Source organism: Gambusia affinis, linkage group LG18 (genome assembly GCF_019740435.1).
Source record: "Gambusia affinis linkage group LG18, SWU_Gaff_1.0, whole genome shotgun sequence".
Classification (NCBI taxonomy): domain Eukaryota; kingdom Metazoa; phylum Chordata; class Actinopteri; order Cyprinodontiformes; family Poeciliidae; genus Gambusia; species Gambusia affinis.
Genome location: NC_057885.1, coordinates 15,668,975 through 15,692,842, shown reverse-complemented (window position 1 = coordinate 15,692,842; position 23,868 = coordinate 15,668,975). Strand labels below are relative to the sequence as shown.

Here is a 23,868-nt window from a genome sequence, read left to right as displayed (position 1 = left end):
GTAATCTCTTCATTTCAGTGGGTGTGTGACAACATGGGAAATATCTTTAAGATGAAAGAAGGAAATCAAGCCTGTAGATGCTGACAGTGAATTAATATTCTGTTCATCTCTTCAATGTGATGTTGAATGTTTAGCGAGCTTAAATCAACTGTCTGATTTACACGATTGCTATATGTTCTGAATTCCACAAATCTGGACTTTTTGGAAAAATGGAAACAAGAAGGCTAATGCTAACAGAGATAAGAAGTCATATTTGTAATAATTTTGTACGGACGCAACAAAAATGTGGAAGAAGGTGCTCCAACACTGTGAAACATGGTGATGGCAGTATTATGTTTTAGACATACATTGTCTTTATTAGTAGGAAAGTTAATACTTGTTGATGGGAAATCAGTGGAGCCAAAAACAGGTAAATGTTGGAAGACTTTAGATTGGAGTAGGAAAACGACTCCAAATATACCTCTAGATATACAGTGGAATAGTTTAGGTCAAATGCTATATGTGTGATCTAGTCAAAGTCTAGAACTACATCTGGTGAATCTGACTGAATTTAAATTGTTTTGCAGAAGAATAATGGACAAAAATTTGAGTCTCTATATGTGGAAAGCTGGTAGTAGTATTGACTCATGTCGCTGAATACATGTGTAGGCCACACTTTTCAGATAAAATCTCAATATAATACACCTAAGCTTCTAGTTGTTACATAAAAAAAGGTGGAAAAGGGAAAGAGGGTGTGCGGTGTTTGCAAGGGACAGGAATTTGGGACATCCACTATGTTTTATTCCTGTTTTCAAGGGTTCAAAGGTGCATATCATCTGCAGTGGGTGGATTGAATACCATCCGCGAGCACAGGAGTGCTCCTGTTCTGTCATTAATGTGTTGATGAAATGGCTCACTAGTGATTGCCTGCAGATAATTTAAATATTTACCCAAGCTGCTTCCAGTTGAGTCCCGCCATATGCACTCCGGGTCTCAGAGTCTGCTTGATTTCTCCCACCGTCCACAGCAGGAGACGTGGTGAAAACAGAGTAGATCATACGGAAAACGGCTATCTGCAGCTCGAGCTCACCCTCACTCTCTCTTCCCGAGAGAGGAGTGCTAGTACCAGTGCCCGTTGCTGGCTTTCTCTCCGAGCGCTCGAGTACTCTGAATGCTCAACTGGTACAAAGTAGCATTTGCAGAGCAGAGATCAGCTGGCAAGCTCTCACTTCAGAGTGGGAAAAAACAGGGGAAGGGAGGGAGGCTGCAGAGCGTGCGCGTCAAATTCAAAACTCAACCGACGGCTTTTTTTTTTTTTTTTTGTTTACACCCACTCCTTTCCCTCGATGTACAACCCACCTCACAAGGTGGATATAAAGGAGAAGTTTGGAGTGTATTGGACTGGGTTTTCATGCGAAGCTCCAAGCATCTTTATCTATCTCTCTGTGTTGTTTCTTTTTTTCCGCTCAATCTGAAGCTTTTGAAGCCTGTCAAGTGTGGGAGTGAAAGTGTGTGAAAGCTAGCAGGACTTGGAGATCAGTAAGTGAGAAAGTCTGCAGGGCATCATGGGAGCTTTAATGGTCATCTTCTCTCTTCAGCCGAAACAAAGACGCAAGACGACAGGTAGGCAAGATTCAAAGAGGATAATGTAGAATAGTTTGAGATGTGTTCTGTTTGCTTTATAGCTTATTTGTTTTTAGGATTAGAAAATGTCACCACCTGGTCCAGAAAATTCTGTTAATTTTTTTTTTTCTCTACGATCCCATACATTCATGTTGCCACATCAGCAGTGCATGAAATTACCTTGAAATTGGTTACATTTTGCTAAACACCACAGGCCGAACTCTACAAACTCGCTTGACTTTTTCTCTAATTTGCTTTGCCTAATGGTGCTTTCGCAGTAAGAGCACACGCAGCACACCAGAGAGCTGATGCTTGTATTGTGTTTTTACTCCCTGCATTATTATTCCGATCAACATCACGGCATGTCACCATAACAAAAGACATAGAAGTCAGTTCTTCATTAAAGAACGATAAAAGATTTAGTGGGGCAGCTGGCAGACAATAACTGCCAGGGGTTATATTTAGTGGTGTGGTGGGGAAAGACAGAAGAGATGACACTTAAAGGACGGTAAATCATATTTCACTCGGGGGATTGTTGGAGAGCCAGAGACCAAAATGAATGAGGGCCTCTGTAAAACTCAGTGAAGCAATAGATCACTGAGCTTACGGTAATGTGCTATGTAAGCATATTACATAGAGACCTAGGAAGGGGAATATGGGATACAGAAATAAAGTCCTGTAGTGGACTTCATTAAGATAATATACTGCAGCTTGGATACAGTAGAGGTACAATTATCTCTACTGTAATAAAAGATACAGCAGATTAATTGAGAATTTTCTCATCCAACATGGTGGTTCATGTTTCTATGATATCCCTAAATAAATTTAAAAAAACAAAACATTGTTTGCAATTAATTACTGTAAATGTAAAAATAAGTTCAGATAATATCTGATGACCATTTCAAAACTTGTTTTGCTCTGTTGGTAAAAATAATAAAGGTTTATTAAATGAAAGTGTTTTATAGTAACAGCCAATAAAAATGGACATGGCTATAAAAAACCCCATTAAAATACAAATATAAAATTTAATTATATGTTTAAAATTAAAAAACAATTTAAAAAATAAAAATACTGTTATATAAACACTAAAACTGCATTACAATAATGTGAGGATGTAAAGATATATTCAGCTCACAAGACGATCCACAATATCAGGCTCAACAATGAGAGAGGATTTTAACAAGATGGTAAAAGATTAAGAATGAACCTTTTTTTATCTTTTCACCAACAGAGCAAACTAAATGAATCATTTCTCACTTGTACAGGCAGGTGTCAGAGTCTGATGTTTTTGTTGACTTCGAGTAGAAACACTACTGTTCTACAGTAATGCAGTGAGAATGTGTCATTCAGATTAAACAGAGGGGTTTTATTAATAAAATGATCAGATTTTGCTGGATTATTTTTCCAATAGCTTTTTATTTAAGTTTTTTAGCAAGTTGTGGTTATTCTGACTTGTATCCACACACAGGAGAGATATGTCTTATACAGGAGAATTAGAAAACAGTGTGTTGATAGACATTTACACAGGCCACCTGTAATTCTAATGCTTAGGCAAAAGGTGGTTATATTTTTCACATTAACATTATACAATTTGTAAGGTGTAACTTTCTGAGCATGGCTAAAGCAGTCCTAAGATTAAACAATAACTACTAACACTAGCAGAAGTGAAGGTTAGGTTATGGAAGATAGTCTTTTTCCCACAACTGCACTAATTAAATGACTTTTTTTACTGAAATAATTTTAACTTCCACATTTCTAGAGCCAACATAATGCTTCAACTCTCAAATAATAGAATTAAATTCTGAGTAAGATTTAGAAATGTCACTCCAATCAGTTTAATAAAATGTAAAATCCTGTACGCACAATTAAGCAAATTAATTTTGATTGAGTATTTTGACTATATCATTATTTTTAGGCACAGTTTCTTAATCAAATGCTAGCGAGATGGAGGTGGGGTACTGATGTTGGCTGGTATTATTTATGACCCTTTTGGGTTGAATATGGGCTCAAAATAATATCCCAAACCTCCTGCCGGTTCTTAGAAGTAACTTTCTTCAAACTATCTGCATATTTCAGACAATGATCTTCATGCAGGACAATCTTCCATCACATGCATCCAAGTACTCCTCTGTGTGGCCAGCCAGTAAAAATATTAAATATGAAAAATGTACAACAAGGCCACCATCTGACCTGAACCCAATTCCAAAGTTCTGGACAGTTTTCTTTTTTTAAGTGTGAGATTTCAAGTGAAATAAAACAGTCTCTCTGAACAGACAGTGGGAGGCTGTGGTTGCTGCTGCACAAAAAGTTGATAGTCAAAAGTTGAAGAAACTGACAGAATCCCTGAAAGAGGCTGATCACTGTTACTGGAAAGAGTAGTCTGAAATGTTTATTGGAAAGTATTGAGATTTGTTTATAATCCTCACTTAGATGAAAATAAGAAAGTGAGGTGGGAAAACGTCCTTATTTATTGCTTAATCGTTATGCATTAGCTGCCTCACTTTTAACCTCAGTTTTAGTTTATGCAGTCATGTTTGAAGTTTATTAACATTTTGGATTAACTGAGAGTGCTGTAGTTGGTGATTAATAAAAAATAATTTCCAAAAAGAAGATTTTTCTAATAGATGTGCACCCAGTACAGTTTATTGAAAAACCTTTGCAAGCCTTCATTGGTGGTTTACTCTGTCACCATTGCTAACGTGACTACCTGACAAAAAAATACTGACCATTTAAATATTTATGTACAACTATTTTGGTGTAAGCTTAAACTTTTACTGCAAAATCAGCTTGAAAACTACCTGCAGCGACTAAAGCGTAACTGATTTTCGGTTGCTTGATTGACTGGTGACCTCCAGTCTATACACGATTAAAGAATGACATTGCAGTCAGTCTTTGAACAAATTAAATTGTCTATATGCTTGCAAATGGTGTCGCATACTGCTTCAGACCATGTAAGGCAAATAATACACTCACTCTATAAAAGCTTGCAGTTCAGCTTCTCTATCCGCTCTTGTTTGAAATCATTTTTTTTTCTCCTGCTGCATTTATCCTTGTGTAGAGAAATGATAGTCCAATAAGCACCTACTCAAACTGTAACCTTCTCCAACTCTTCTGGCTCAGCTGTGAGTGTTCCCACCGTGCGTGAAATGCCCCGAAGATAAGAGACCTGCCGGTAATGTGATGGGCTTGTCCTTGTGCTTTCAATCATCTAAAATCTCTTGCCTGTTTGTGTCGTTGGGAGCTGTTATGAGCTGAAATCTGTGTAGGAGTGGGAGAGGTACACTCAGCTGCTCAAATGGAAGCAGCAGAACATTAAATACAGTATGAGTCACGTCGCCACTTTGAAACGTTGTCAGTCAGAAGCAGCTGCCTGAATTTAGAGCAAACTCTGAACTTTCGGTGTCGTCTTTTCGGTTTAATTTTTAATGGCGGTAACTCGTAGGGGTGATTGGGTTGTCCAGTTTTGCTGCTTGTTGCTGGCCCTCCTCTTCTTTTAGGCCTTCTGGTGTTTACAGGACTGGTTGAAGACGGTGGCCAACCACGGCGAGAGCAGCTGTCACTTTAAAGGTAGCCATCCCACCAATTTCCCATGTTCGCTTACAGCCCCATCTGATAACATTACACAAAAAAACAACAAAAAAAAACCTTGGAGGAATACAACAATCGTCTGTTATGTAAGCTGTTCCTGACCCTCTGCTCACTGTAACAACCACGGAGAAAGCGAGCTGAACTTGCCGTATTAGCTCTGCATAAATTAGAGTTACATTCAATTATTGCTTTGCTGGAGCTTAAAAAGACTCCAAGTCTTTCAGTCAAAGGCAAATAATGACTGTAAAATTTAAAAAGGACTGTCTGCCAAAGGCACTTTGAATTTATCTCATTAATTTTTCTTCCAACCCATCTGTGCAACAGTGTTCGCAGAAATACTCCTCTTGTTCAGAAGTGCCTTGGTGTGATTGAGGATTGAGAGAACAGTTAGCATTTACATGATAATATATTGTTCATATCTTAGCAGATATGAGTCTATTGATGCAGATCATATCATTAACCACTAACCAGTGAGATTTGCCCTATGGACTCCTATAAAAACAGAGTAGTTATTGATATCAGGTATGTGTTTTTTACTACTTAATTATTTATGGATGAATCACTAAGCTGGATCTGCTGTGCAGCCATTTATTAAAGAACAGTTTTCCACTGAAGCAAAGGCTGAAATCTAATTTAACAGACCAAATGTTAACAGAAATAAATGATCTCTTCAGAAATCCAATTGGAATTGCTTCAAAATTTCGGATTTTTCTGGTGGAAAAGTGTTTTTATTAACAGTCATAAACTCCAGTGCTTTTCACTGGGATTGTATGTGAAAACCAAAATACAAAAATAGAGGATAATAGTTAAATGGAATACCAATTACACATTATTGATTTTAGCAACATGTAATCTTTGCCCTTTTAAAAAGAAGCTCTTTCATCACGTATTGTTTTCTTTTTGATTGCTAACCTCACATTTTATTTAAGAAAAGCAGCGACACACCAGGGGTAGAGATTCACTGATCAGAATGTAGTGGCTGATTTCTGATCTCTGTGAAACTTTGACCTGCCTTTTGGTTTTGACTCATTTTAGGAGATTCAGACGTCTTGAATCATAACAAAATCAATTATGGGAACAACATTAAAAGCATAGTGGGTCACTGACTATTTGAGGTTTAGTCTTAATGGATTTCTCTGTGTAAAGTAACTTCAAAATATTTAGCAAAATAAGTTGCATATTTTCTGGAAGAGGCGTGGTTTATTTTCATACGTGGACGCAATGCTACTTGACATGTTATTGGCAGGCGTTTCCAATCAGGGAGTGCCATTAATGTTCCTTGGTCCTCATTGGCTGTGACCCCTAAAAGCAGAAACGAGGAAGATTGTTAATGTTGGGTTTGACGGTAGTGAAGAGACGCTTTCAGTGGTTTGAATTAATTGATATTGGTGTAGTGTTTGAAATATTAAAATATTAAAGGGAACTATCTGCATTTTTAGAGGGAGGTCTAAAACTCCTTATTGTGATTCTTAGCTTAAACAAACACTGAGGGTCCACTGAGTTACAGATTCTTTAATTTTTGATATGAGAATCAGGGATGACTTCTTGACCTTTCACAGAAAATACAATTTCCTTTTACATCTCTTTTCACCTTTTAGACTTTATTTAAACAACTTAGAAAATATTTTGCTGTCAGTAACAACATCCACTACAAATGTTGTTGTTACCACCACCTTTATTCACTTAAAGATTGGAGTTCTAAGTTTCCGTCCAGTCAAAATTGGACAAATCCTAGGCCCTATGCGATCTTCTGGTGCATCTCTAACCCCAAGTTTTGGATGCAAACTTGCTTTGGTTTCTGTACGGAGGTTTCCGTTATTATTAGATCACTTGTCTGTAGTCCTGACCCCAGTCTTTAGATTCTTAGATCAGTACTTTAATTTTTAATTGCACAGACGTAATGCATTCTACGAGTGTGATGGTTATTAAAATGATTACATGTAAATCACTCAGTTGCTCTAGAGTTAGAAATGTTCAGATGAGTATTTTCTTTAGTATTGCTCTGATATCTTGGGGCAGCCTTTATCACTGCATTCCTCTAAAGCACAATGAAGATAGTTCGGTTAGAAGCGATGAGCACCCAGCATAGATGAGCTCTATGGGTGAATAAAAGTGGTCTTGCCTTCCTCCAGACTGAATTTATTGCATATTGGTAGATAGAAAAGTGACTCATCATGAAGACCATTCACTGCACCTGAGGATGCAGTCCTGGTGTTAGCAACACCCTAATGTTTATGATTTTTTAAAAAAAGAACAGCATTTATTAAAAGCAAGTCAGGTCCAAATGGGTTCATCTGAAGATGTTGCCATTGCTCTGTGTGCTAGTTGTAGGGTTAGCTTCATTTAGATTCAGCGTGTCCCTTCAGCAGCTACAGATGGATGCTCAGAAAATGAAGTGTTTGAATTGACTTTCTGCAAACAGACAGCACTGAGTGTATTGGAGACACGCTCTACCCACAGTAAGTATTTAGATGGAGTTTAAAATGCCTGAATGCATTACTACAGTTGAAGAACATGCAACTACAAAGACTTGAGTTGTGCCTCATTTTTTCTGGTTTTAACCTCAAGGAGCCAGACTTTTATAGATATTCACGGTTTCTGAAGCTCTTTTAAAGTTTTTCTTTGAACTTTTGCTGCCTTACCATTTTTTTAAAGAAAAAAATAGATTTCCAAAGTACACCATAAACAAATCCTTGCTTATACCAATAATAGTAACTAAATATGAACATACATGTTCATATTTTTTCTGTAGTCTTTGTGTTGCTAGAGGTTCACAAATCAAAAGAAATCAACAGTACACTTTGTTTAAACTGTAATACAGTTAAATGAAAGTCAAATTAATAGACATGTTAGACATGGACATATTTTTCCTGTAAATATGTCTTTACAGGAATATTTTATTGCAAATCTTACAAGTTGATACATATTCAGCCAGATAAGCTGCCACACTGACTGATTATTAGACTATCAAACACACTTACTCTCATGTGTCATGGGCAAATATATTTCCAAACTATCCACTTTGTCTGACTTTTAATGAAGGGAAAAGTGTGACAGTATTCCCTTTAGCCAGCTAATTGACAGCACACAACATAGTTGACTGGGGGTGGATGTCAATGCTACTCTGAGCTAGAGACAACTCTCCAACCCTTACTTTGGCATCTCAGTTAAAGCAATTTTCATGGGAAGAAGCAATAAGATAGAAAATTCTGGTAGTGTTGAGACTGTCACTATTGAAAATAATGATAACCTTTTACATTAAGTAGCCAATAGAGTTTGGGTTTTAGTTCAGTTTTCTAAGTCAGCTGGTGTCAGAGAGCTAAGGGTTATCAGCAATGCACTCAGAAAACAAATTATACAGTCGCTAAGCAGAATGTATATAATTAAGTAATCACTCCTGCAAAACAGATTTGTGGCCTGTGCTACATTTGTATTTTGGTTGGTTTTAAAAGTTTTTGAGTAACTTTAAACAAAAATAAAAAATGAAAGGAAGACAGCTTGTGAAATTGTGCTAGAAAAGTCCAGTTCCAATTAGATAATTTTACTCTCAGTGTTAGATGCAATAACACAGTTAATCCTGTTTTAATGACAGCAGCTGTGATGCAACTTCTTCAACACCAACATATCAAGGCTTGGTGTGAAAAAGTGATTTTTTTTATTTTATTTTTTTGCTGATGCAGTTGAATGAAAGAAATAATTTTAACACCTAAAGGATACTCGCTGAAATCATTTTACCAATGTTATGACTGTATTATGCAATACAGAGACAATAGGACTCTTTACTTTCAATTTGATAAAAAATAAGCCCGTCTGTTCATGTCTAGTAATTTTAATTTTTTTCGTGTTTAGTATTGAAAGCTTTATTGTAGAAATGTCTGCAATAAATGTATGAACTTATTTTTGTTTTTGTTTTTTTTTTGTCCCTGAAATTACTTACTTTAAATGCCACATACTGACTGAACTGTGGAAATTGGACCCAGAAAACAATATGGAGTCTTGACGTCATACTCTGTAAAATGATTTACCATGTACTTGGTAGACCTCTTCTGGCAATAAAGTACTAGTACATCTCCAAAAATAAAATACAGTTTAAAATTGCCATATTTCTTGCTAGACATCTCAGAAAGGGAAACTAGAATTATAAGTCTTAGTGACCAAGTCCAAGCCTTTGTTTCTTGAAATATTGCTGATTATGGCTCACAGATATAGAAAGCCAAAAATTCTCTCCCAGAAAATTTGAAAACTGTGAAAAAGATTATTAATAGAAACTCATGGTGCCTCAATCAGCTAATTAACTCAAAACACCTGCAAAGGTGTTCTGAGCCGTAGAAGGTCTCTCTCAGTCTGGATCAGTAGGATGCACAATCATGGGGAAGACTGCTGACTTGACAGATGAACAGACAGCAGTCATCAACAGCGACACACTAAGGAGAAAAGGAACTGGACTGCTGCATGTTGCTCTAGAGTTCTGTTTTCAGGTGAAAGTAAATTCTTCCTTTTATCTGAAAATCAAGATCGCAGGATCTGGAAAGAAGGAGGAGCACAGAATCGTCATTGCCCAGTTTCCACTCTGGGTGCCATGTCATGTGCTGCTGTTTGTCCAGTGTGTTCTCTGGAGTCTACTGTGAACACATCTATCCATCTACCATAGCACTAGAGTTTATCATGCTTCCCTCTACTGACAAGCTGTGACAAGATGCTGACTTGCAGGACTTAGCACCTGCTCAGCCTGCCAGTCACCATAGTGTTCCTGTTCTTGATTGGCCAGCAAATGTCCCTGACCTAAACGCCATAGAAAATCCATGGGCTGTTGTCAAAAGGAAGATGGGACACCAGACCCAACAAGGTGGATGACCTGAAGGCAGTTTTCAAAGTAATACAGTGCCACAGGTTGGTCACCTCCATGCCATGGCTCATCGAATCACTAATTCAGGCTAGAGGAGGCCCAACAAAGTATTGAGCTCATAAAAATGTGCATACTTTTCAGAAGCCTGACCTACATCTGCTTTTGATTTGTCAGTGTGCCATAATCACTAGGGTGGTGAAAAATAAAAGCTTGAAATTACCAGGTGATGAATCGGTCGTACCTTGAGATGTCTGGCAAGTAATAGTACACTTTTATGCTTTATTCATTTTTTTTATATGTACCAGTATGTGTCAAAATGATATCAGTTATTTTTTAATATCAGAGTGTGTGAAGTGTTTCTTCACATGCACACGGAAACAGGTTTTTAAACTGTAGACTCTGGTTGTTTCCACTCGATGGCAGCAAACTCAAATAAAATGCAACTACTGAGTCTGAGATTTGTATGTAGAATGAACATCAGGAATGGGCGTTCAAAACGCTGATAGATAGGAGCTACTTGTATTGTGGGATGTTTGATTAGTGCAACTTGGAGCTGTTTAAATCTCACCTAGCACAAATGAATCAATTTCAATGAAGCATCGGAGCACATTTAGAAGAATATTAAGTTACTTTATTCAGATCTTATTGATCCCAGCAGAATACTGAAGAGTCGGCGGTTTTCCCTGTAGAGTTAAAACACATTTTTTTCTCTTCTTCTTCAATTTGATTACCTGTGAGGAGCAGATATAAGGATGTGTTTTCTTTCTAGGAAGATGTTTTGTCTTCAGACCAACTTGTGCCTGAATTTAACACAATTCAAGTCACATTTGTTTGGAATTAACCATTTTATTTGTAGACTACTTTCCACAGCAGCCTACGTTGACAGTTCCTCCAAACAAAATAAGACATTCATTTGTTTTAGTGTCAGGTTGCTGACCTGTGCTTTGTCTCTAGAAGGTCAATCGATTGTAACTGAATTTATTAAAAACACTTTCTTTTTAACAGAGGGATTTACCTGGCTGGATGCCAGGTTTTATTTTTAATAAGTTTCAGCTTATTCCTTGTTCAGGGCAAAGAAGAGAGCAATCGGAGCAGCTTTAGTCTTTCACTAGAAATTTGATGAATTATCGAAAGAACAAAATTAGTTTGAATCTGGCCAATGAGTTCCTAAACAGTGTGCTCCAAATGGAGTTTGAGAGAAAGGGGAAACTGGCCATGAGGATGGATGAAATCACTAACAGTACTCTTGTTGGGTGGAGCATTTCAGTCCCTTTAATTAACCTCTTACACCTTAAGCGAGCCGAGGTTACATGGCAGCTGGACCCACCGGTGGGTCTGTCAGGTTCTAGAGGTTAAAAAAAATTCGTTATTACTTTTAAAGGAAAATTACAGGTTGTAATTCATACTGAAGTTTGTTCAAAGAGTTGTAATAGATGCTGATATTTGAGGGCAGGAAGGATCTTCTGTTGCACCATAATACAGATCCTCTGACTGAAGATATTTAGTTTTTGTTCCTGTCGGTACAGTTTCCTGTTCTCAGCAATTTAACACTTGTAATTAATAAACTGACCAATGAGTTTTGTTCTCACCATCAAATGCAAAATACTTGCAATTAAAACAATGAACATACTTTTTAAATCTCATTTCAAATGTTGACTTTTAACTTTCTGTAGGTAAATCACTTGGCCAGTCTGCGCTTCATTATCTTAGTTCGCTTTTCCTGCTAGTATGAGTCACTTCCTTCTCATATTTAGTCTGAAACCTTTCTCATGTTATCATCTAATCAGTTTGCAGGTGCTACTGACGTTGGCACCTACACCACAGAGCAACCAAGCTCCCCCGCTTCAACCAGCTCACCACAATGCTATGCAGCGGCAATTACCTTCATCACCAATCATACACTGATTGATGTAGCATACTGTGTGTGATGATGACATGCAAAACCTTGATTATTTTCATTACCATTAGCCCAAGGCCTTGATTATACCCTGCACCACGTTCTGAGGTGATTGGAGAACAGATGTTAGAACTTCGAGGAAGATTCTCTGAGATGAGCTATGGTTCTCTTATTAGAGTTGAAAAGAAATGTGAAAAAAAAAAAAAAGTGAAATCTTAGGTCTCTTAGGTTAGAAAAATTGAAAGAAATTCTATTAACTTGGATGTGCTTCCTTCTTGCTACACCTCCTCTCAGCAGACCTCTACAACATTTTTCTTTCACCTTTCTAATCTTTGCTCCTGAGAAGCTTCCCACACAGTCGCGTGTGCAGCAAAGTTAATTCACAGAGCACACACGCTCGGTGTCTGCTATATTGAACACATACTCGGCTTTCACAAAGAAACAGAGGAAACACGAAGAATTTATTTTGACCACATTGTTTAGGCTTCTTTTCTGAGAGGATCTCATGTGCCGAGAGTATTCAAAACATGCTTCAAGTCTCTTGAAAAGATTATCTTCCTGTGTTCCTCTGGATAACAACAGTCTACCAAGATATGTTTGGAATTGATCAGAAGATTTTTCTTTTGGTCTGCATAAAGAAACAGAAGACTGTTAACTTTTTTACATGTCCTGTTGTCTATTTCAAATCCAGGCCATGAGGGCTTGTGTCCTTCACTGTAGATCCATGCCAAAACTACTAATGTTGAGAAATATTTGCAGTATACATTCCAGAAATGTTTGGTATCCATGATATAAAATATTATGAGTATAGATTGCTTAAAAAGGCTAAAGTCTATCTAAATGAGGCACTTGGAAAAACTGGAGTTATATCTCCAGCTGAACTTTAAAACTTGTCATTCAGGAGCCTCTTCATAGACTCACTGCAATCGAAGCTTTGAAAACCAAAATAGTGAAGTTTGAAATGAAAAAAAAAATTCAAAAGTTCCAATAAACAAATGGAAAATAATATTTTGATCACTAGATTGTCTATCTTAATTTATTTTTAGAATAAATTCTCAGAATAAATTAAGAAGAAACAGAGCAGAAACGGGTGTGGATGCCCAGACTTGCTAGTACCCATTTGGATTGTGGGAAATGAAGGAATTTGTCACAAAAAAATGTAGGCAATTGGTACACTTGACTATGAAATTCCAGCCGTCCGCTGACACCAGCCGTCCAAAGAACACACACAGTATTTTGCATACTTGAAACAAAAAAATAAATAAATCAATAATAATTATTGACTTGTATAGAATTTGAGTCATATTGCCCAGCACTGTAAGCACAACAAACTTTATGTTAACAGTGCTCACCACTGAGAGTGTCAGAACAAAACTAAAACGAATCATATTAGACCCGTCTTGCTTGACGATATATAGTTCGTCATAAATTATACACATTCAGTTGCGACATTGCTTAAAAAGATTTGTTAATCAGAGTGTGTTAGCCCGCGAGGACTGGAGTTTGATACCTGTGCTCTAAAGCAACAGGCTTGCTGAGCTCAGAGAATGGCAGAGGATCATAAAGGCATGGCCTGGGCGGCAAAGCAAGTTGTTTAGCAAACTGTTTTTGTTTTTCTTTGTTTTGTTAAGGAGCTTTCCAATCAAATCCATTGTGCTGTATGGGCTATAAGGAAATGTTGCCATACACCCTGGGTATTTAGTTTGCAGCTTATAATTTGGTGCTGAATTAAAGGGCTTTGTTGACTAAAGGTAGAAATTACTTGAGGCGAGCTGATGGAATTTATTGTAGAACTTATCAAATACAGGGGAAATGTATTTTTGCCTCCATTACACTTTTCTTTTGTGCTGGCTTCATTTATTATTTTGTCATACTTAATTTTTTTCAGATTGTTAGAAAAACTATGTGGGAAAAGTAATCTCCATCCCAGTGTAAGTATGAATTAGCAATAATTAACCACCGCTTTGTAAAGTTTCGTCAGCCACACCCAGGTCTGAATATCGCCAAACTTGTTGAATTGAGAAATCGGTTAAAAAGAACCAACATGGCACACTTTAGATATTGCAAAACTCTGAGTCCTCGCATTTGATTCCCAGCTTGGGCATTTTCCTCAATGTTCTCCCCTTCACTCTGTGACCCCGTTCCCAAAAGGAGTGAAATTTTAGTTTGAGGTATTTTACAGGAAAGTTACAAATTTTTCCTTTAACCTGCTGATGAAACCCTATCCTGAAAAAATTTACGAACTTCAATCAGTAGAGCTGAGTGGAGGCAAATTGACACCAAAAACTTTGATTAATTACAGCAAAACTAAAATAACATAATGCCATAAATTAAAATAAATAAACCAAAGGCAGCCTCCACATTGCATAGTCAGAAAAGTTGTGGACTTTGAAAGCTGCTAATCAACATGAAAACATAGTTCAGGTCGTCACAAATGTTGGAACAAACTCCCCCTGGAAAAACATAAAAACAAACCCATCTTATTTTCAGGTAAACATCAATGCTTTTCTCAATCTCTTGTGACTTAGATCTCGCTGCTAGCATCTGTCACTGGTGACTTGCACTGAAAGTGAGCGTTAGTGGACAATCATCCATCATTAGGATGCTTCTTCTCTTCCGCCCTTCGGTCTATTATTTATCTTTCTCAATGCGATTACTTTCATTCATTCTCCTTTCTCCTTCACCCATTCTCCCTTCACAGCTCTGCATGTATTTTGTCTTTGCCTCCCCCTCCTTCCCTCCTCCCTCTTTCGCTCCCTCTCTCTTCCACTCACTTTTCTCCCCCTCGCTCCCTCTCTGACTTGTGCCGGTCTCTAATCAGAGCCACAGATGCAGGGTTTTTAAAGTGGAGCTAAATGGCCCGCTAACAGTGCTGTGCACTGGGTTTTTAAGCGTCATCAGCCATGGGCAGGCTGTGACCCGAGCGACATGTTGACTATGAACTTGGAGGGACTGGAAATGATCGGCGTGCTGGTAGTTGTGGTTGTGTTTGTGAAGGTGCTGGAGCAGTTTGGGCTGCTGGAAACTAGCTATGACGGTAAGGAAATGACAAACTGTTCACTTTTTACTTTGGCAAACTTGTTGATGGCCAGGTTTTGTTTTTGTTTACCTCAATGGTGATGCATTTGCACCAGTTGGAGGAATTTGATAGTTTGGTTTGCTTTGAGGTCTTTCAGAGATGCCACATGTTGCTCACAGAGTGTTGCTCTTCTTTTATAAAAGTCATGATAGAATTATTCTACAAACTCTGAGTTATACAAGTAGTATGTTTGGAAGAATGTTTAGTTTTTTGTTTTGCTGTGTGATTGTACAGTTTGATATATAATTAAAAGGCTGGTTTTCTATCTTCTGCTCATTCAGCCATCACACATGTCATATAAACTATTTTAATTTCCCACGTTTTGTCTTCCTGACTCACCTGATGGCTGCTTATAGTTAAAGATGACTCATGCATAGCACATTTGACCAACTATTATGATTTACCATCCTCCTTTTAATGATTCCATTCCTGCTTCTGGTGTTATTTCAGGATCATTTTTCATATTTGGCAGCCGTTGTGTGATCCTGTGCTCAGTTTCATGGTTGCTTATCAAATTAGGATAAATGTGGATTGTTTGTGAAAGCTCACATCATCTGTGAGCTGGATAACCTGTTTATCCAAATGAGAGTGAGACAGCTGAGGACCAAATGTCATGCTGGAGCAGCTGGAAGCTTAAAAACTGGAACTGAAAAAAAATGGAAAGGCTAATGGTATACATGTGATGGCTGGGAATGAAGTTAATATGATATGTTTTGTCCTGACAAAAAGAAACGTAAAAAGTAAAAATCGCTGCAAAACGAGACATTTTCTCACCCAGGGAACCTCATTGACAAACACCTGTAGTTGCCTAAAATGGTCTGGCTGGTGACTCACCTTTAGAGGTACAAGTTTTCTTGTTTATTGATGAGAAGGATAAATCTCATCTCAAACTGAGTAAGATGCTGTCCATTCAGGGAAAGTTCTCTGTTTCTGACTATAAAGCAGAAAAGTTGGTCCGGAGTTGCAGTAAATCAATGCCAAGGTTGTAGAGTGAGATAAGTTAAGTAAAATGCAGTCACAGTGAAAGGCGCCTTTTTTCATGGAAGGGTTTTTTTTTCTTGGGATAGTTTCTGTGTAGCTTAGTGGGGAAAAATGGCTGAAACAATGCCCACTACAGATTTGTCAAGGTGCCACACTGAATTTTTGTCACCAGTGTGAGAATCTAATATTGAGTAGTTGGGTTTCTCAGGCTCTGAAGACCACCTGTTATTTATAAGATCTGTTTTCTATACAGGCTGCCAAGCTGCTTGCCATATGGCTGAGCTTTCACATGCAACAAGCAAACGTCTCACCTCAGAAATTAGATCTGGTGGTAGTTTTTGGAAAGCAAATAAAGATTCTCTTATGTCAGTAATATGTTCAAGCCTTAATTATTGTTTTCTACTGATCCTATTTTTGTTTGCTATTAAAATTGAAGAAAAAAATGAGTTTATTCACGATTCATCGAGGAGGGTTTTTACCTCTTTTTTTTTTTTTTTTTTTTTTACAAATGTAAATGTCTTTCTCAAAATTTTTTTTTTTTTTTTTTTACTTTTTTATTGTGCATAATTCACTTTTTAACCTAAAGTATGTAGGATTGACATTTTCCTCACATTTCTGACAAAAAAAGGTCGTTGTTTTAACTAAGATGGCTCTTTGTACGGTATAAACAACAGACCTTTACAACACAAGTGCAGTCAGCCAAGATGTTGCACAGAAACTTGTAAAGGTTGATTATTACTCTGTGGTATTCTCTCACTTGATGGCTTTTAGATAAAAATAGACTTGGAACACAGCCTGACGCAAATGGCTCTTTTCATTCTCTGTGCTCCTCTTTAGTTGTGAGACAGTGAGTGACAGTGGTATGCCATCAGTGCATGGGGATGTGACAGCTGACAAGGACGGCAAATTATCCTGCTGAAGGTGTGGCTTTTATCAGCCGGCACTTTTGAATAAGTGGCTTTAACGATAATTAGTCAAGGCCACACCAACGTGTGTATGTGTTACATGTGGTCTTAAAATAGCTGAGCTTTTTGTGGTGAATTACACATGCTACCGTAATGGTGTCATTTAACTAACTGAAACAATCTGGGACCTCTCCTGCTTTCTCTTCTGTGTTTATATGTGTTCTTTTTCTTAAGGATCTTTTGTTTCGTCAATGATCTCAGGTGAAGGAAGGGGCTAAATTTGAGTCAAATATAAAACAAGCTTAGTTTACTCAAAATAACAAAACTCTTAAACTGAATTTTTCCTAGCGGAAGTAGCATTCAGAAGACCGTGCTCTCTAACACCTAGTTGTACCCCATCTGGTACTCAGTTTGGTTCCCCTTCAAGCCCTGAAAATGTTTACTTTGGAGCGTGATGTCTGTGTTTCCAGAGAGGATGGCTGATATTAAAGGAAAATCAAACAAAACGTAATTGTGGAGTGAGAGTTGCCGACTGGATGTCCAACTATAAATAGGAAAGATCAAACTTTCTGAGCGGCAAATCCCAACAATAACTTTAAACTTTAAATGTTTAAAGTTTAGAACTAAACTTTAAACATTTAAAGTTTAATTCTAGTGCCCAGAATTAAATTTTAAATGTGTGCTGAAGAGGTTGCCTCAGCAAGTGAGAGAAAAGAATAAACTGTGTCAAAGAAAACACAAATCTTCAGCCTTGAATTGCATCATGCACGATCTTCTTTTGAGCTTTTATTGTATTCAACTTAATTATTTGCCACCTACTGGTGCAAAAGGAGATAATACAGCATTTTTGATAGGAGTCCCAGAGACCAGTTGGATTTTCTTCTCACTGCTCATCAATGTATGTGTTACTAGAAAATGCTTACAGTGTGTACGGCTTCGGATTAATGTGGGGTGTGTTGCATCTAGTCTATCCGGTCACATCTTCTATAAAGATGATTTCCTGCATTCGGAATGCCACGTCGTACAAAAGGTTGCAGCTAATTTACAGCAGGTTTACTCTTGCATGCATAAGGATGATTACTGTTTACACCTCATAAGCCTGTAATGTTAGGAATGTAGAAAAGAGTAGATAACAGGGAGGCTTTTTGAATAGAGCAAGTTAATCAACATGACAAAATGAATCACAGCGGTGCTCTTTTATTAAATATTACTTGACTAATCTGTCTTTTTTTTAATATTTGTCCTATTATTGCTATTCATAACCTGGGAAGAGTGTTCCTTATTGCTTTCATTTTATTATCTGGAAAATGTTATTCAATGAAAGGGTAATAAAACAAAGTGAACTCCAGGACAACTTGCACAGTAGTTGGCCGGGGTCTTGAGTAGATATTAAAGGGGTGGTGTTGTGTTTTATTTCTCTCTACTGGATTTTAACAATGTTAGTGATGTTTCCACCAGCATTAACTCTATCATGTCATTAATCTTAGTAGTAAGGGATCTACATAATCTGAGAGTTTTAAGAAACTGAATGAATGAAGATGTAATTTTGTCTTTACCAGCAGAGTCTCTTATACTTGCAGAAGGATTCGTTTTGCTTACCAAACATCTAAGGCTGGTCTTTCAACCATACAATTTATTTGCACTCAGTGACCCTCTTAAACCAGAGGCTAAGGATTACCGTACGCTTCCTTTCAGCTCTGGAGAAACAACTATCTCAATTACAAGTTTAATATTGGCCTCTCTTATCAAGAACATGATGCTAAGTTATTCTCCTTTCTTATAATCTTAATATTAATTTAACTCTGGCTGCTTTTCATTTAGCTTTTTTCATGACTGTTGAAAAAAGCTAAACATTGGCACATGAAACTTTGTCAACAAAATTTCATGTGTACAAAATTTGTTATATTTTATGAGCTTGGCTATATAACTTGTAGAACAAAAATCTATAATTTTAGATATAATCTCTGAGAAAGGTAGTTTTCATCAGGATCAGGTGGTCCAAAGAAATAAAGCTGTCTTTCAGACTCAGCAGGCTTGTTTATACATTTAATAAATAGTGCTATAAAATCAATCTAAATCTAACTGAATTGAATTGTCGCCCTTCTTCTTAAAGTATACCTGACTGCTTACACTCTAAGTGGAATAAAATGTAAGAACACATGGCCTTAGTGGATTTAGACCATTAGACATGAATCTATGTTACTTAGAATGGGTTCAGTGAAAATACTAGTTTATTATGTGTACTGTTGTAGCTTCATGTCCTCCAAGTTTCTGTGTTTGTGCAGAATTCTCACATAACTTTGGCACTTCCCAATATAACACAAAACCTGTACAACAAAACCATGGCGCCGTGTATTATTCCAAGCCTTGGTGTGATTCTTCACTCTTACTGGAGCTGAAAACACTGCAAGTCCTGCATAAGATAGTTCATCTACATTTGCCTTGAATTTTAGAGACTTGTTGGCTCATTAAATTGCTGAGGTTTTTCCTCCACAAGGCTTCACATAATTAAATGACTTTTGGGGCGATATGAAAATCTTACATATTGTACTTACTAATTTTTCCCCCATTTTTTGTCCTACTTTTTAATTGTCTCTAAAACTGTTTCTCATTAATATCATCTTTGCTTATTAGTGTTATCTTACTCAGTTCCTGATTTGATTCAGAGACCAAACAAATAAATTATATTATCTAATTTAACACTCTTCCAGCAATGAATGTCTCCACACAATTAAATCAAAATAAGGCATCCCATTACTTCCAAATATAGATTATTAAAATCGTTTAAAAATTACCTCAGGAGTCCACTGAGCCAGATATATTTTTGTTTCTCTGCAGAAAACTTTTTTTTAATTTTGTACTTCAATATGGCATTTTTTTATTTTTGGTTAGTTTATTTGGAAAAATCTTATACAGCACTATTTTTGTCACTTGGAAGAATGTGTGAACAGATAGCGCTCTGCAAAAATGAATCTGATTTTGATTACACATGCATTTATTTAACACGGGGTACTTTACATTTATGAAAGAAAAAGCAACTTAAGACCTGAAGGTTTTAATTAGATGTTTTTGCCATTCATTATATTGTTGTGAAGCTTGGTTGCAGTGGTGAAGTGCTTGGTAAAACGTTTCTTTTTTTTTTGTAAAAACTCCATTATTTATACATACTGGTTCCATTAAAAGCACAGAGTGTTGTACCAGTTGATTATTAGTAAGAATTATACTAAACTATTCATGTTAAAATAGTTCATCACCTAAACTTTCTGAACTAATTCATTACTCCAATGTGAACAAGGTTATTTTCATTAATCAAATCAGAAATAAAATTTTAAATAATAAATAAGTGCTGACAATAGTCAATTAATATCAGTGATGTATGTTTTTCAATATTATTTGAAACCAAGCCTTTACCAGATTTGTTTTTCAAAACTACTTTTATATCATCTACATTTTGAAATCACTGTAAGGCTGATGATTCTTTTAAATATGTCCAATATCTGATTAAGCGTCCAAGATTACGAAACATCACTTACTTCAGGGGCAACAGGTGAACCTCTTCTAGAAAGGTCTGAGGGAAAAGTAAAATTTATTAAGCTTCAGCTTCCATGCCTTTTCGCAACTGGATTTCAAAAACGTGTTCCCTCTTAAAAATTCAGGTTGCATCTTTCATTCACTTCAGTGCCATTTTGAGCTGCACTCACTTCAGGTTTGTAAAAAAAAAAAAAGCATTGTTAGAAGATCTCAAAAAAAGGGAGCATTTGAAAGTATTCCTGCGCTGCTCTGATAAAAGGCAGAAGGTGGCTGCTAGTCATTATTTCTCAAAATCTCAGCTTTCCAAAAGCACATTACTATAGCAAAAAACAAACTTTCCACAAAACCCTGTTTATATGAAATAAGTTGCAAATACCACAGCAAAGAAATTTATTTTGCATATTTTCAGCTCTGTTGCCTCCATCTGTTGACTTTTTACCTCTGTGAAAATTTTGCAGTATTTGTGTTTAAACAGATAAATGGGACCCCTTCAAAGGAGATGCATCTACTGTTGTTGCTGATAAAACAGAAGCAGATATTAAACACGTTCACATCTACAATTACATAACCTCATAGCAAATATTCCACTTGTATTGATTTCCTCTCTGTCTTCCTGGTGAACTGTGCTGTACATATTTAATGTGCGGACAGTGGCTCCAGCCTTCCTTTTATTCTCTCTGCCATTTCATTTCACCTTTGCACCACTACATTTACTGTCCCCAGCTAATGCTTGTTTCACACTGCCTTTTGCACCTAAAGGTTAATCATCACTGCCACTTTGCTTCTTAAGGATACTCCACTGTAAATTACATGACAAGCTGTCTCCAGAGAAAACAGATGTCCTGCTCTGTGTCACAACATGTTGCCTTTACTGATAGCAACAGTGGGGTTAATGTGGGAAAAAACAGGGAGACGAGCAGGTCAATGTTATCTGCTAAAGCACATTGCCCCAAGCTTTGTGCTACTGTCCATTTCATCAAGGCATTGACTTTTCCCTGTAACACTATGATGAACAATCTGGGTAGTCAGGACAGATGTTGTCATTTTACTTCAGCACAAATATATTCAGCTTCTTAGTCCTGTGAAACTGCTGTATTAACCTTGATTTGTGCCTGATGTTCAAAGGTTTTACAATTTTCTTTATGTAGTTTGTTTTCCTACCTACCTATTGGTTGAGATAAAATGAGAGTATGCTTAGCCCAAACAATCCAACAACAGCACAAAGAAAATATTCACAAACTTGAGGCTCCAAATCCCTGAGAGAATTTCTGACTGGTCAAAAATATTGACCATATTGTCTGATCTTAAGTAGACTCTGGCCTGTGTGATAATCTTGAATAAAAATACCCTGGTCTTATGTTGTCTTGGTGTTTACATTGTACAAAATTCTGTAACTATTATTGCTTTCTAAACAGAGAGCTACTGCTGCTTAAGCACACATACAGTGACAGCAATTGTATCCATAACATAAATGATTTTTAGTTAATAATTAGGTTTAAAGGGGTGGTATTATGTAGTTTACTTCACAGTTACACACTACCTAGTGTTAATTTCATCACAATAAAAATGTTTCTGTTTAAGTGACAAAGTCTGGAGTACTTCAGTTTCAGCTCTGTTTTTCTGCAATCACTTTCTATACTCCCTTTAAATGAATATTTTCAGAACTTTCTTACTGCACTTTTTTTTTTACAAACTAATAAATTGATCTGGTCAGGCCTCATTTTAACAAAGAATTATATGAATTAAATTAAATGTATTTTAGAAATATTTTATTAATCCAAGAAGGAATTTAAATGTTATTATAATTCACATTATGAATTTGCTTTAAGACGTTCTAGATGCTGTGGGGGGAAAAGATTCTCCTGTAGCAGTCAAGTTTACAGCGAAGCCTTTGAGAACAATCTGGTGTTGTATAATCGTCTCATGAAGAGGATGTGGTCTGTAATTTCTTATTTTATGAAGAATCTTCCTTTTCACAAGAAGCTCTCAATGTTTCCCACTAGCCGGCCTTCTTTCTTAGTTTGCTTAGCCTTTTTAAGTCTCTGGCTCTGATGCTGCTAGCCCAACAGATGATGGCACAGGACACTACACTCTCTACAAGATCTGCAGTATTTTGCTGCAGACACTGACAGTCTGCTTCTTACTTTAATGTAGACAGCTTCACTTTTGCAACTCCAGCCCAGTCTGGGTATTTATGCTCTTTTGCCACCACCACTTCTCCTGTGACAGAAATAGCATTGAACCTTACCCTGTTGCTCTTGAGATCTACAGTCATCCCCTTTGTTTTGTTTCCATTCAACATAAAATGATGCTGAAAACAGCAGAGTCTATTTGTTTGGTACCCACCCAAGCTTGAATTATGAAACATCTGTTACAGTTTGAATTTTAAAAGAGGGCCACAATAAACTATGCAAGAGGCAGCTCAGCTGAATAAACTTGCATAACATAAATAACACACAAAACTGATTGGGTAATGTATAAGGAGCAAGTGACGGCTTAGAGCAAACTCTTTGAGCTGTATAGCAAAATCTTGGATGACATTTAATAAATCAGAATAAGAACCAAAGTTATTGTGGTTATTGGCCAAAAACAAAACATTTGACCACAGTTTCACACATTTGCAGCATACAGACAATAAGTGTAAATATATAAACTTAGGAAGAAATAAAATACAGGATAAAAAAACAGACCAATGCAGGTTAGGATTGTACAATATTATTATTTTTTGTTTTACAGCAGAGTTGCTGATGACTAAGGCTATGAAGTGTTTATCCAAGAGAAAGTCTTTGGAAAGAAACACAATCTTTGGCTGTTAGTTTTTGCAAACAGCTCTAGCGCTGACTTGTTAAAAGTCTAAATTTGTGTCCAGAATGTGTGGGATCTTAAAAGGTTTTGGCTTCCCTTTTCCTGACCTGAGATCTGTATCAGTCCTGAATGGAGGGAAGGTCTGTCCTAATCATCCTCTTTCTACACCTTATTATTTGTTGCAGTTTGGAATGGACCTGTCCTGTTTGGACAAACACAGGACAGACTGAATAATGGCAGTGTAGAAGATGACCAGCAGCATCTGTGAAATGTTGTGCTTCTTGATTTGCCACAGGATGAACAGTCTCTGGTGGGCTTTCTTCCAAGCTTTGTCCATGTGTGAGGACCAGCTCAGGAAGCTGAAAGTGATCCACGGTGAATAGGATGAGCTGAAATCAGTTTAGTCATCCATGTTCAGGTTTTCTTCCCATCTATTGTTTTAGCATAAAAAGGGTAAAGACATGAAAATGACAAATTTTTATGTGCAGAGACAATTGTCGGCATGAGCCCACAAATAACTCAGTGGTATCAGTCACCCCATGGCACTCCATGCCTGATTGCCCATGCAGCTTCACCGAGGGTTGCTTTGGTTCACAACACATAATTGCCAACCCCCTCGTAGGCGCCACCTCTG

General features: G+C 37.0%; 1 protein-coding gene across 7 annotated transcripts in view; it reads left to right on the top strand.

Moving 5' to 3' along the window:
- The window catches only part of kcnip4a (potassium voltage-gated channel interacting protein 4a), a 138,206-nt gene that overhangs the window by 79,439 nt on the left and 34,899 nt on the right, over nt 1–23,868 (top strand). The window contains exon 1 of one of the 7 annotated variants that reach the window (XM_044096783.1): nt 1,363–1,602. The exons of 5 other annotated variants lie outside the window; for them this stretch is intronic. In XM_044096783.1, coding sequence (XP_043952718.1) covers nt 1,545–1,602 — 58 coding nt within the window. In that variant the 5' untranslated portion in view covers nt 1,363–1,544. Of the gene's footprint in view, nt 1–1,362; nt 1,603–14,731; nt 14,971–23,868 lie in introns of those variants that run through there. One more of the 7 variants, XM_044096780.1, reaches the window with a different exon arrangement.